This window comes from Moschus berezovskii, chromosome 2 (assembly GCF_049115385.1).
Source record: "Moschus berezovskii isolate FMDL1 chromosome 2, NW_MosBer_1.0, whole genome shotgun sequence".
Taxonomy (NCBI): domain Eukaryota; kingdom Metazoa; phylum Chordata; class Mammalia; order Artiodactyla; family Moschidae; genus Moschus; species Moschus berezovskii.
In genome coordinates, this window is record NC_142461.1 from 93596285 (window position 1) to 93610477 (window position 14193).

General features: G+C 43.0%; 1 protein-coding gene across 17 annotated transcripts in view; it reads right to left on the minus strand.

Annotated features, from left to right (window-relative positions):
- NEB (nebulin) overlaps positions 1 to 14193 on the minus strand; it is a 216973-nt gene that overhangs the window by 33687 nt on the left and 169093 nt on the right. For 14 of the 17 annotated variants that reach the window (XM_055398685.2, XM_055398684.2, XM_055398681.2 and 11 more), the window contains exons 127-137: positions 12945 to 13049; positions 10729 to 10833; positions 10243 to 10350; positions 7528 to 7632; positions 5183 to 5287; positions 4649 to 4753; positions 3917 to 4021; positions 3718 to 3828; positions 2727 to 2837; positions 2410 to 2511; positions 2198 to 2302 (exon numbers count right to left, since the gene is read on the minus strand). In XM_055398685.2, the coding sequence (XP_055254660.2) occupies positions 2198 to 2302; positions 2410 to 2511; positions 2727 to 2837; positions 3718 to 3828; positions 3917 to 4021; positions 4649 to 4753; positions 5183 to 5287; positions 7528 to 7632; positions 10243 to 10350; positions 10729 to 10833; positions 12945 to 13049 (1167 nt within the window). Of the gene's footprint in view, positions 1 to 2197; positions 2303 to 2409; positions 2512 to 2726; positions 2838 to 3717; positions 3829 to 3916; positions 4022 to 4648; positions 4754 to 5182; positions 5288 to 7527; positions 7633 to 10242; positions 10351 to 10728; positions 10834 to 12215; positions 12321 to 12944; positions 13050 to 13074; positions 13150 to 14193 lie in introns of those variants that run through there. The other 3 variants (XM_088829405.1, XM_055398670.2, XM_088829396.1) reach the window with 3 other exon arrangements.

A 14193-nucleotide genomic window follows, 5' to 3' on the forward strand; every position in this document is an offset into this window, starting at 1 on the left:
GACACATATCAGATTCAGGACTTCAAGAATTCTTAGAAAGGTGTGGGATTAGGTGGGAAATACAGTAAACCCACGTTCATGCAGCACATGTATTGGAAAAACCTTCTTTCTCTTGTTGACCAGGGAAATCTGAGATGCAACTGTGCAGTGCCATGTTGCAAATGGCAACATCAATGTCCATAATCCCAGCGGGCTCAGAGAGTGTGGGAAAGAGGTTTTCAATTTTTTCAAAGTTCAATTGAATACAAAGACCTAACATCCAGTTCTACTTCTTTGCAGAGACTTGAACAGGATAATAATATTGGCGCTTCTAAAGACTGAAGAGCAGGGTCAAGAAATTAGGACATTTCTTGCTATTAAAGACTGTAAGACATAGGGTGAAAGCTACAGCTGAAAACATTTTGAGCAGTTTATACTGTTGATTTGGACTGCGTCTGAACTGTGAGACCATAGTAAATAGCCAGTCTTAAATGTATTAAATGCCAATGACAGTCATCAGCAGAGACTTTCTTTCTGTGGTTGGAGATAAGCTGCCCAGTCTATTTTCACTTCATCCTTTCATCGGTGTCAGCAGCCTAAAGAAGTTAGTGGACCGTCTCAAAACTACTCTATCTTCCTGCTCTGGAGTTATGTTCCAGGGGGAACGTTTCATGCAGGAAAAGATGGGTGTGTGCAAAAGTATATCCCCTGACACATTTCCACAGCATTCTACACATTCCAACACAAGGCCAACAGAAAAAGAGTGCAACTTGGTCAGTCCCCTGACCAAGGCTAAGAAGGTAGACGCGAGAAAGAGGAAGACAGAGATACGGGCTTGCTGGTGCTGTTCTTACATCACTGATGAGCGCATTAGTTTTCTTAAGCTGCCTCATCATAGGGGTGTCATAAGATGCGGCGCCGTGCCTGTGCCCTCTCCTTTGGCCTTTGATGTATTCCACCTAGAGTGCCAGCAAGACAGCAAAGTCAAAATGGATAGGGCCCACACAGATGGGGTCTCCTGGACCAGGGGCCACACCCGGAAGCTGTCAGTCCTGAGGAAGCCTTTCCTAGGAAGTAATCCCAAGAAGGGGAGCTCATAACACCACCTGGTCGGGTGTCATTCTCCACATCACAGGATTCACCTGAGGTTAGAAATACACGCCTCGCTATTTTCAAAACCAGCAAAGTCTTCAAGATATCAACTTGTTTCTAACTTGCTAATAATATGAACTTGGAGATTTAAAAACACATTAAAAGTGTTTTAAGTCGAAAAGTTCTTGTTATATTTTACTATTCTTAGAGATTCCACTACTTTTTGTGGGTGATTTCATTTCTTTGTTTCAAGTATTTATACCATTCCATTAATTTGTAATTAAAAAATGCATTGGCATTTTAAATTTAAAAACTTAAAAAATCATATTTGCTTATCGTTAGACATCTGAACTTTTTGTCTCTTCATAATTCCCATTTCTTTTGCCACCTGACGTTACTACTTGTATCTTCCAAAAGATTGGGATTCCATGTTTGGCATTGCTGAAAGGCATATGTACAACCACCAAAGGTATCCTAAACCTATTTCTTCAAACAAATACTTAAGAAAACAGTAAAGAAGAAGAAGAAGATAAATAAATATTAAAGAAAAAAAAAAGGAAGGCAGGATCTCTGAATTGGAGAAGAAATAAGATACTCTTGAGCTTGTCTTTCTGGAGTAAAACTTGCTCTCTGAAAGATCTGGTGGTTGATCATGGAGTCTCTGATCTAATGTCTGAAAACTTGTCATAACTCAGGAGTATTCTACATAGTCTAACAAGGAAAATTAGGTAATGGGGCAATCAAGTTTGGGCACATTTCTGAGTCCATCTTCTCACTAATATGAAATCTGCTAGCGTTAAGCATTCCCCCTCAGATCCCTGTGCATACCTCAATCAGACACAACCCCAAACTGTAATTATTTATCCATAGAGTCTGAGGACATTTATTCCCCCTAGTTCCTACAAGCTTTCAATATATGTTTCTTAAATAAAAAAGTTAAAGTGACTGCATCTGATAGAAATGTTCAAAGCTTTTCGTGATATAATTTTCAAAGCCCTGAGTGCTATCAAAGACCCCGTATCTCTTTGATCACTAATACTGCACTTTCATTCTGGGAATCACTTCTTCCTGCAGGGTTTCTAAACATCTCCTCACATTATAGCGACTGCTTGCCCATGTGTGTTACCTGGCTGCTCAGCTTGGCTGCCTTCTTGGCCATTTCAATGTCTGGGCGACCAAGCATGCTGAGTCCATGGCTGCCTTCCTTGCGGTGCTTGGCTCTGTACTCCACCTGAATCAAAGAAAACCAAAATGGAAAACATGTTCTAGGTGGCCGGTGCCTTGTACTACCTGCTTGCAGTGCATGGTGGACTGGCAACGTTTTAACCACCCACTTACCTCGCTGGCCTGTTTGGCAGCCTGCGTGGCCTTCTTGATGTCTGGCCGATCGGCCACTGTGGTGTAATGCAGGTTTTCTTTCGCATCTTTTTTGTAAGCAACCTTCATTTGGAGAAAGAAAACATTTGCTCATTTGAGAAACAGACTTTCTTTCTGAAAGGAACCTTTTTGATTAAAACCAAATCAATCTCACCACCATATATTTTAAATCACCAGATATAGAAATTAGGGTGACCATTCACTGGGCCCAGCCCAGCATGCACCAGTGTGGGATCCCCTGGTCAGGTGGGCCCCAGAGAGTGAGAAGAGGAACTCACGTTGCTCTGCTTCTTGGCCACGTCCATGGCGTGTTTCACGTCTGGGGGCTCCAGCATGATGGAGTAGTTGGATTTGCCTTTCTCCTTGACAAACTTCTTCTTGTAATTTGTCTGAAAAGAGCCAGAATTACTTAGGTGAGGAGGGTAAGCCAGGAACAGAATTGTTTTACTTGAAGAACTGTGAGAAGATCTCAAGGAAAACCCATGATTCCCCGTTTTGGTGTCACTTTGGAACTGGGGTGTCTTGTCCGTATTCTAGTTCTTCTCTTTCATTTCTGTCCTGGAACCTGACATTGAGCTACACACCAGTCTTTAAAGAATGAGTGACAAGCAAAGCAAACTCGTTCATCTTTTTAAAATAAAGGGACCCTTATAAGGCTCATAAATACAAATTATTAAATATATGATTTATTATAAATACATGATACAGTAATAAATACATGATTATTAAAGCATTATCCATAAGGATGTAGTGGGCAAAGATTAGGGAGATATGAAGATGTGATTTTCATCTCTAAAGTTGTTCAGCAGTTTAAGGTGAAAAGAGATTATGAGAAAGACAGATTTTCTCTATCAAAGCTTCCTCCCTTTATTACCACTAGGGCAGTGATATCTTTATTGCCAGACAAGACATCCTATGGTAAAACCCATACCTGCCACAGTTGCCAAAACTGTAAAGTCAATAAATATTGAGTCTTTATTATCATTACTATTTTTGGTCATGCCATGTGGCATGGAGGATCTTAGTTCCCTGACCAGAGATCGAACTCTGCATTGGGAGCACAGAGTCTTAACCACTGGACCACCAGTGAAGTTCCTATTGAATTGTCTTTTAAGCCAGTGTTCAAAGTTCACATATAGGTACTGGCTATAAGAGTGAAGAGACATAAAAGAAAATGTGTGTGAGCAAAAACATGACTTTCAGTCTTTTGCTGGATGCTAAGATAAACTGGCATTGCTGCAGCCAAGAGTCCTGGGGTTGGTCACTTACATCACTGACGTTCTTGGTCACTTCTTTGACATGAATAGTGTCCCGGGTCTCTGGCAGCGTTGTGTATGAACCCTGTGCCAAGTGCTTCTTCACATACTGCTTATACTTGTTCTGGGAAAGCACAGAGAGCTTGTTACAATGCCGGCCTGGGGCAGCAGCCCAGGACAGAAGGTGAGCATATGGTCTGCCGGAGGGGTACCTCGGACACCAGGCTGCTGACTGTCTTTGCCAGGAGGATCTGTGGCGTGTCAGGCACGGCATGGCAGCTTCCTCTTTCCTTGACGTGTTTCTCTTTGTATTTCAGCTGCAGGGGTGAGAAAAAGGCATTTCTTCAGCTCCTCTGAATCTCCTGCATATTTTTTATCAAGCTCCTGAGTTACTGAATAGAGCTGGGAGAGTAGTGTCTTTCACATAGTTAGAAACATTAAACTCAGTATAAGATTTAATGTTTAGAAATCTTGGGAAATGCCAAAAAAGGATTTTCTTTATCTCGTGCAAGCTGAGGCTTTAATAACAATCAGAATGAACGTTATAATGAACCTTTTATATATGCAGCTTTAGTTCAGAGCACTTTGAAATGTCACTGGACCCTCCTGCAAACCCTGGGAGGCATTATTAGTCCTCTTTTCCAGCTGAGGAAACAGGAAGCATAGGAAGAGTGTGACCCCACGAAAATGAGTATGTTCCCTTATAGCATCCAGCCAGGCCCTCAGATCCCCAGTTCTGGCTAGGAGGGCTGGCTCGCGGAGCCTCTATATCAGGCCCGGCCACCTGACTGTAACAGCTTCCCGCTGCTGCCACCCTGCTCTGCCAAGTCACTGCTGTGGACTGGGGTCAGCAGCCCTCCCCAGTTCTGGGTGCCCCTGGGGACTGGGCTTCAGAAGACAGCCCTGCATGAGGCTAGGCCTCTGGGAAAGGACCGCATACTCACATCACTTTCGATTATAGAATTCTTCAGGGCCAGCACCATGTCTTTATCATCCGTGACAGAAAGCTTGCAACCCTTGAGGTACTCTCTGTCCAGCTTGTATTCAAACTATAACAGAAGAAAGGCAGAGGAAGCTGGAAAAGGGTGGCAGACCCAGAAGCAAGATGGTACCTGGTTAAATTTATAGGGAGTCTTCTTCTTGAGGGCACTATGAACTTGCTGCCAGGATGGGGGCAGGGGTTTCCCGGCTGGGTCCACTGCAAGCTGGGCTCCTCCTCACCAGCCCCAAGGCCAGGACAAAGCTTTCCTGGTCCTCCCCTGCCTCCCTCAAGAGCCATTAATGTTTGGGCTCAGCCATGTGAGACCAAGCTGTGTGGCCAGGTCTACTTCCTGAGCTTGCCTTTCACACTTCACAACCCTCCTGTCCTTCTTGGATCTCAAATGAGCGAGGGGTAACACAGTGACAGGGGTGATTATGGATAATGAGGAACATTTCTGCCCTGGGTGTGTCATGCAGTTCTGTCTCTCTTATCTCACATCGCTCTGCTGCAGGGTAGACTTTGCAGCCTGGATGAAGTCTGGGCGGTCAGGGGTCCATTTCCAGTAGGCTTTGGTGGCTTCATACTGCTTCTTGTAGTCCAACTGTTTTTAACAAGATAGAAACAGGTCAGTTCATTAAGCGGCCTGAATTCACAACCACACACAGAGCACAGAGGGACTCAGCTTGCATTTTAACATTTAACAAATCATGGATCTTTATGCAAGAAGAGAGCCCCAATTAAAATTTCTATATAATTTACACAACTAGTTTTGTCATCCTATGGGACCCCTTGGCCTCAAAATAGAAGCTAATAATTTTTAAAGCTTCCAGATTTTTCAAACTAACTCTGCCAGGGCAGTTTAATTATTTTGAGTCAAGTACTTTTAACTTCTAACTAAATTCAGACAACTTTAAAAAATTATTAAACACTTTTTATTTTCTGCCAGGCAATTCTCAAAGTGCTTTATAAATATTAACTCATTTAATCTTCATCACAACTTCATGAAATCAGCAGCCGAGGAACCGTCTGGAGGGGCTGAGTGAGCTGCCCCGGTGAGGCAGCCAGTGAGCAGTGGAGCTGGGGTTCAAACCCAGGCAGCCTGACTTCAGAGGGCATGTGTGCTCGCTTGGTTTGCATTTGACCTGGAGAACTGGCTACCTGACTTCAGAGGGCATGTGTGCTCGCTTGGTTTGCATTTGAGCTGGAGAACTGGCTACCTGACTTCAGAGGGCATGTGTGCTCGCTTGGTTTGCATTTGAGCTGGAGAACTGGCTACCTGACTTCAGAGGGCATGTGTGCTCGCTTGGTTTGCATTTGAACTGGAGAACTGGCTACCTCAGGCTGAATCTGAGGAATAGAGCGTTATGTAATTTCATTTGAGTGTCGTTGCCCTCACTATCTGGAGAAGGCAACGGCACCCCACTCCAGTACTCTTGCCTGGAAAATCCCATGGACGGAGGAGCCTGGTAGGCTGCAGTCCGTGGGGTCGCTAAGAGTCGGACACGACTGAGTGACTTCACTTTCACTTTTCACTTTCACACATTGGAGAAGGAAATGGCAACCCACTCCAATGTTCTTGCCTGGAGAATCCCAGGGACGGGGGAGCCTGGTGGGCTGCCATCTCTGGGGTTGCACAGAGTCGGATACGACTGAAGCGACTTAGCAGCAGCAGCAGCAGCAGCCCTCACTATCAGCCACATTTCTTCACTCTTTTTGTCTCTCCTTTTTCTTGGTCAAGGTATCACGTGTGTACAATAAGATACACATGCTTTCATATATTAATTTTGATAAATTTTTTTCCATTTCATTGTGAAAATTTTCAAGCATACGAAGAGTTGCAGAGAAAAAAAAAAGAATTGTATGAATCTTACAGAGGATACCCATATACCCAGCACCTAGATCCTACAATGTACATTTTACTGCATTTGCTTTGTCCCACATCTATTCTGCTACTTATCTCTCGGTCCATTCTCAGGACACCTGTAAGCTCCCTGTCAGTCCCTAAAGAAATTTCAGTTTGTTTGCTCTAATAAATACAATTCTTTGTAAATACAATTCTCTGCGGCACTAGTGGTCACAGCTTGGATTTTATCATCTTTCATTATATAGCCACATATATTTTTAAGAAGTCAACACTTACCTAAATGCACAAAAAAGTTTCTGTGGTTGAGGCTTTAAGATGCCCCATCACACACAAAGAAGAATCAGCACAGAGAGATGTGAGCAGCAGGAAGGTCTAGGTCAACTCCTGACAGCATCGAGCAGCTCAGTGAAAAAGTGAAGTCGCTCAGTTGTGTCTGACTCCTTGTGACCCTGTGGACTATAGCCCGCGAGGCTCCTCTGTCCATGGGGTTCTCCAGGCAAGAGTACTGGAGTGGGTTGCCATTTCCTTCTCCAGGGCATCGTCCCGACCCAGGGATCGAACCTGAGTCTCCTGCATTGCAGGCAGGTACTTTATCCCCTGAGTCACCAGGGAATCCCCTCAAGTAGCTCAAGTGTTCTCTTTTTTTCAGAAGAAGCAGGCTCAAGAGTTTGAAGCAGGAGAAGAACAAAAAGAATGGAGACACTTTCAAAAATGTAACTTTCATTTTAGAATTAAATCTCCCATTTCTCAATATCCTGACACAGTGGCTGAGTGGGTATAATATCCATGGGCCACCCTTGCTTCCCACCTTTCCCTGGTGAGAACCACAGGAGCATTTAGAGGTCAGTGTTATCACTCATGCTCCAGGGCCCAGCCCTTGATCTGGAGTCACTAGAATGCAGCCCCCTGAAGGGATGCCCAAAGAGGACATCCGCCCTGCAGAAGCTGATGAACCCCTGTTAGATTTGCAGACTTACATTGGTGTTGACTTTGTAGGCGTCCTTGGCTGCTTTGATATGAACAGCATCTGGCTCAATGGTACAGTTGGACTTAGTTCTCTGGTAAACTTCTTTGTATTTCAGCTGCAGGAGGAAACACAGGTTAATTTTTAAAGCAGCCCACAAGTGTCTAAAAAAAAAATCCTGTAACTATAGTACACAACGCTTTTTAAGACTGAATACATTTGTTGTGAAGAAATGAGGCAGCCATCACATCTAGTAGACATGCACTTATCCTGTCTCAGATCTTAGAGTCTACCCCTCAGGACACGTTGCATCTGTTCACTGAGCTACCATAGAATATATGTCGTCTGAGCTTGTGCTGAAAAGAACAGCTGGATAGCAGTCTATGTGTTTTCCCTTCCCCAAATCAGAAACTCCAGAGTTTAGAACATCTTGAAAACCACCTATGGAAGACAAGACTTCCCCCAGTGGCTCACCCGAATGGGATCAGGCTTGTCCTCCTCCCACAACCCTGTAGTTGCAGCTGTTATCACGTTGTGTTGTAATTATTTGTCTATTCTTTCTATTGAGCTGAATCCTTTGCGGGCAAAGTTGTGTATCGTTCATTATTTCATTCCTAGCAGCAGGCACTTAACAAACAACATATGTGCTCAGTCAGTCAGTCACGTCTGACTCCTTGCAACCTCATGGACTCTAGCCTGACAGGCTCCTCTGTCTATGGAATTTGCTAGGCACAAATACTGAAGTGGGCTGCCATTTCCTCCTCCAAGGGATCTTCCTGACCTAGGGATGGAATCTGCATCTTCTGCATTGGCAGACAGATTCTTTACCACTAGTACCACCTGGGAAACCACCAAGGAACCAAATAAATATTTGATGAATCAATGTACCAATGGATGAATGCTGTCCTCACTATTGCCACTGCTAGAGTTTCGGTGGGTGGGGGAGAAACAGGGAAGGCTTAGCCTCTGTGAGCCCAACTGGTCCTTTTTTCACCTTGAGCCTGGAATTTCTCGCTTCACCCATTTTTGCTCCTTTTAAATTTCAGGGCCCTGGGGCCTCATCTGGGCCTTCTCACTAATTATTGCAGAAGGATCTTAGGTCTTAACATGATTAAATCTGGAATAAAACTCTCCAAAGGAAGCCACAGTAGTGCTTACTAAATTTGCCTGATCATTTGAATCACAATTTTCTGTGTTTTTTCATAAATGTAGCAAATCAGTAGCTTTAGGGTTCAGGCCTGGACATCCATATTTTTCATCAGTTTGGGTTATTGTTATATTCAGAAAGCTTAAGGAAATGGATGCAGAATTGCTTCTTTTTTTTTTTCCAGAGAGAGAGAATGGGCTGCTCCACATAGGGCATCTACCTTAGAGATGTTTATGAATACCCGATGTTTGTGTTTGAAGTGCCCAAACTTATTTTTATATGAAAAATATAATAAATATTTAAAAATGATTTATACATTTCTGCCTTCATAAACAGTGCACGGATATATGTAACATTTTTCTAGGCAACTCAAAGTCAATAGTGTGAATCCATTTGCTTATCTACCAAAGAACTCCTGAGCACCAGCCTCAGTCAAGGCTTCGGAGTAGGGATTCCACAGTTGCTTTTACTATTCTTTATGACGCCCATAAAACCATGGAGTTCTTTAAAATATTAATATATTTGTTACCCAAAATGCAAGGAGATCAAACCAGTAAATCCTAAAGGAAATCAACCCTGAATTTTCATTGGAAGGACTGATGCTAAAGCTGAAGCTCCAATACTTTGGCCACCTGATGTGAAGAGTTGACTCAATGGAAAAGACCCCAGTGCTGGGAGATTGATGGCAGGAGGCAAAGCGGGGTACAGAAGATGAGATAGTTGGACGGCATCACCAACTCACTGGACATGAATTTGGGCAAACTCCAGGAGACAGTGAAGGATAGGGAAGCCTGGCATGCTGCAGTCCAGCAAAGAATTGGACACAACTCAGTGACTGAACCACCACCACCAAAATGATGACAGTTTCCCACCACAGAATCTAGCTACGTATATCAAAATATATGGATATAATTTCTACTCAAATTCAAAGTATTCGGACTTAATGGCTACATTGTTCCTCTTAGCCGAGATGAAGCTTATAGAGTATTAATAGAGTTTATGGCCCACTGCATTTTTCAAATGGTCTCAACAATATCCTCCTACACTACATGCTTTTCTGCAAGGTGACCTTCCCATTTGTTCAGCCAGAGGAGGCCTGTATCGCTTCACCCCTTGAATCTAGGTGTGCATACCATGCCCAGCAAAATAACGCAACAGTGACTCTGTGTCAGTTCTAGGAGTAGCCCTTAGTGGGTCTGGAAGCTTCTACTCCAGCCTCTTAGGACACATCCACCACTCTGTGAGAGAGTCAAACCACAAAGGCCACATATAGAGGTTCCTGTCTGTGGAGTAGCTGAGTGCCCAGCCAAGCTGTGATCAGGCGCCAGTGCTGGGAGCAAACAGTTCTTGGTTGTTGTGGCTCCTGAGCTGCAGCTGTCTGCTGGCACACGTAATAGAGCGTCTACTCAGCTCTGCCCAGTCAGCTCACAGAATGCTGAGCAAAAAAGGATGACTGTTGTCTCAGACTGCTACAAGTTAGATCGATTGTTACACAGGTATAGATAACTGGTCCTGGGTTTGTTAAATTGCATCGGAAAGAGGCCAAGGTGAGAGGGGCTGCAAAGCCATCCCAGTACTTACATCACTGACTTCATCTTTGACCTTCCGGACATGCAGCAACATGGGCGTGTCATGAATTGTGGTGTAGCCCCTGGGTTTCGCTTTGTTGTATTCCAACTTATACAGTATCTGAAAGAGATGTCGAGGCAGAAAAAGCCAATCTTATACATCTCAATTTATATTGTAATGTATGTAAAAATATAAAGGGAACATTGTTGCTATTGTCAGTGAGTATATACAAAGGAAAGAGAGTCCCATAAACTCATCAGGTTTTCCTGCTTTCTGCAAACGCTCCCCATGCCTCCACAATGGGGTGTCTGCTAATTTGGCTGGGATGATTCTTTACTCTAAAAGAAGAGTTCTGAGCAGAGTAGGACATTCAGTGTCCCTACCTCCCTCCCACTAAATGGCAGTAGAGTCTTCCAAACAGGTAACCATCTAAAATGCCCATCCACATTTGCAAATACACCCAAGGTCAAGAAACCATTCAGTGCTCCCTGTACTTACATCACTGATTTGTTTGTTGACTTTTGTAGTACGTAGGTGTTCTGGAGTATCCACAATTGAGGTAAACTTGTCCTTTGTTTTTTCATAATTCTTTCTGTACTTGATCTAAATTGTAGAGGAGAAGAACAAGTTAACTTGAAGTAGGAGAGGGCCTTCAGGGACTCTAGCTTTCCTTTTGAGACAGTCCCATGGAAAACAACAGGATTATTGTATAAGCCATAGATATGGGGAATGATGCCATGCTTTCATATTAAATCTTTTTGATAGCAATAGGGTAATAGAGTGAAAAAATAATAAGAAGAATAAAATGATAGTTTCCATATGTTTTATCCATGTGGAAACTGAGCCCCAGGGAGGTTAACAGTATAAGCTAAGGGCATGTGTAGAGTGAAATCTCAGGCCTAGACCCATACTCTCTGGAGTCTGACAAGTAATGATTCACTCACAGTAAGCTGCATCAAATATATATTTTCTTAAGCTATATTTTCATATCAAAGATGAAACAGATGAAGAAACTGAATACATACATTTCAGAGCAGTTATTTTAAAAGACACTCACTTTTGAAATTTTCAAGTCATGATTTTTTTTTTTCATGCACATAAGCAGTTTCAAGCAGACACAGAGCACGCAGCAAAATTCCATGCACAACTATCTGATGATCATATCAAGATGAAGAGAAAAGTTTAGGCAAATAGTATGTCCATAGGAAGGCATCCTCATTTCATGTGTGGGTTTGATGTCAGACTAAAGTGATAAAACAAGTTGCCAATACAAAAGATTGATTAAAAACTTTTTGGGGGTGTGGAAACAATGGCATTTTATTAACATTGTATCTGGTAGTTAGGCAATGACCACTGTTTTTTTGCTGCTTCAGATTTACCTTTCAACATACGGAAATGTGGTGGAGTGTGCTTCAGATGACCTTGTAGGAAGGCAAGGTGATCAGTAGTATTGTTAACATGTGTGCATGAGGACAGATGTGCTGAAATAATGAATACAGCATCAAACACAAGAGGGGCCATGAATATGTTCAATATTCAAAGAGCTGCACCATCATCGGCATCTCTCCAAAATGGTACAGAGTAGTCATTAGAGAGCAATGTACACATTGGATGAAAATTTTAGATATTCAGACCTTTTAAATACTGTCAAATTTAACTAAGATCCTTATCTCTAAGAAATCTATTTCTTTGGGGCAAACAGTGAAAAACATAAACTAATGTCATACCAATTTGGAAAACTTTGGCAGTTTGAAAAAGCCTATCTTACTAGGCGTTTCAAAGGTATCAGAAGACATAGAGATGCTGGCCGCTGCAGCACTGCACTCGGCCACATCCAGAGGTAATTGGCAGGGAGTGAATGTTTATGCAGCTTTGTCATGTGAAACCAGCTTGGGCAGGGGGCAGGGGAAGGAAACCAGGGAAAGCTTAGAGATGAATGCCCCCAAGGCTTCTCAGTCTCTTCTTCCCACCTCATCAGACATTACCTGGCTCCACATGTGTGTGTTGTAGAGGGCAGTCAACATATCTGGACGCAGGATTTCATTACATCCTTGTTTCAGAAGCATCTTGGCACTAGATTTATATTTTCTCTGTTCATGCAAAGAGCAGTGAAGCACAAGAGAGACTTATGAAGACAGAAAAGAAGACGGCTCTATATCCCGATCACCTCTGAGTGAAGAGATGTAGGCATATACACTTTGTGTTCTCATGTGCATGTGTGGGTGAAGACAGCAAATGCATTACAATGCCAAGCAGGCTGGCTGTGAATGTACAGCTGACCACCATAGCCTTTGTGCGGGGGCCATAATAGAGCCAGACCCACCAAAATTGCCTCATAGAAAAGATGACGTCATTGGAGTAGAAAAATACAGTAAGGAGTTCTGTCTTCTTTCCATCAATTTGTTTATTTCTGTATTTGCGCCTTAATTTGCACTTTGCACCTGCAGTTGACACACAGGCCCGCCAGAAGGGTGAAGGGTGGAAGGACCCCGCTGTGCATAGCCTCTTCACCACAGCACACGGAGGACACAGAGCATAGACTGGCACACTCAAAGAGCTCGCGGTCTCTTTGGGTGGCTAGACAGATACTCTGGAACAGAACATCCCAATATCATAGGCAGAACCTATGACATCCTTGCAGCAGACGGGACGACATCTCATGAGAAACTGGAGCGCAGGCCTGCTTGGCCATCCAGGCGGCCCCATCACAGTACCTGACTGATCTGGTCGCCTGCGATCTTAGCCAGCAGATGTCTAGGCTCATCGACTACCAGGTGGTATTTATCTTTCCGCTGCTCATAATCAGCTCTGTATTTTTTCTGCTCAAACATCATATCAAATTATAGCAAGAGTACAATTTCAAGGCTGTATAGAAATGTCCCACGATAAACAGTTCAGAGAGCCAGAAACGTGTCCTTTCTAGAGGTGGGCTCCCAAAGCATCCAGGGTAATGAAAACAGGAAGACAAAGAGAGTTAAACAAAGAAGATCACCTGGAGAAGGCTGGGGCTTGGGCTAGCCAAGTATGACGCCCAAGTGGCAGCACCTCGTGCCTAAAATGTCCCATCTTTATATATGATGGCATGAGCAATGTTGGTTTTATGACATTCTATATTGTATTTATAATAAGGCACTGACAAGCTATAGGCTTACTACTAAATGGTGGTAGAATCAAAAGCATATTCATGGACACATTCTAATGCTAGTTAATTTATCTTATTATAAAAGAGACCTGGAAATACTTCACGAGTTAGAAAAATAGAAACAAAATATATCAAGACTGTCCTCCTAAGAAGTTACTGACAGTAATTCTTCAGAGTCATCCCACCTGGAAATCTACTGAAAGTAAAGCAAATTTAAATACAAAAAAGAAATACATTGAAATAAATATACCATTGGCTATATTTTCATTTTTTAGATTCATTTTACTAATTTTCTAATGTTTTTGAATTTATGTAAATCTGTAGAAAACACAAAGACAGGAAATTAAATGTAAAACCATCCAAACATATGTTAATCCATAGCTTGCTTATTTCATCATTTTAAGCTAAATTTAACTTAAACTATTGCAAAGCCAGTTCCACAAAGAACTGGGTAGAAGACAGAGGAATATCTTGAGAGCAAATGGACACTTCTCTGCAATGTGTGAGTAACTATGGCAATATGTTTGAATGCGTGAATCACAACTACACGATTAGGGCTGCCATTTCTGGGCCTTGGTAAGGGATACTGAGTTAACTTTGAGCTTATGGGTCTCCCAACTCTGTTCAGAATCCTGCACAAGTGAGTTCAGCTGAGAGGCACCCAAAGGGCCGTGCTGCCCCATGCCAGTGTCGGCAGGGCCGTGCTGGCTGTGGGCCCTCACTCCACTCTGCACAGGCCCTTCATCTGTTCTTATTCCTGCTTTTGGGAGAGCCCATAAAACAGGGATATCATAAGTGTCTTCCCAAAGACTCAAAGGCTT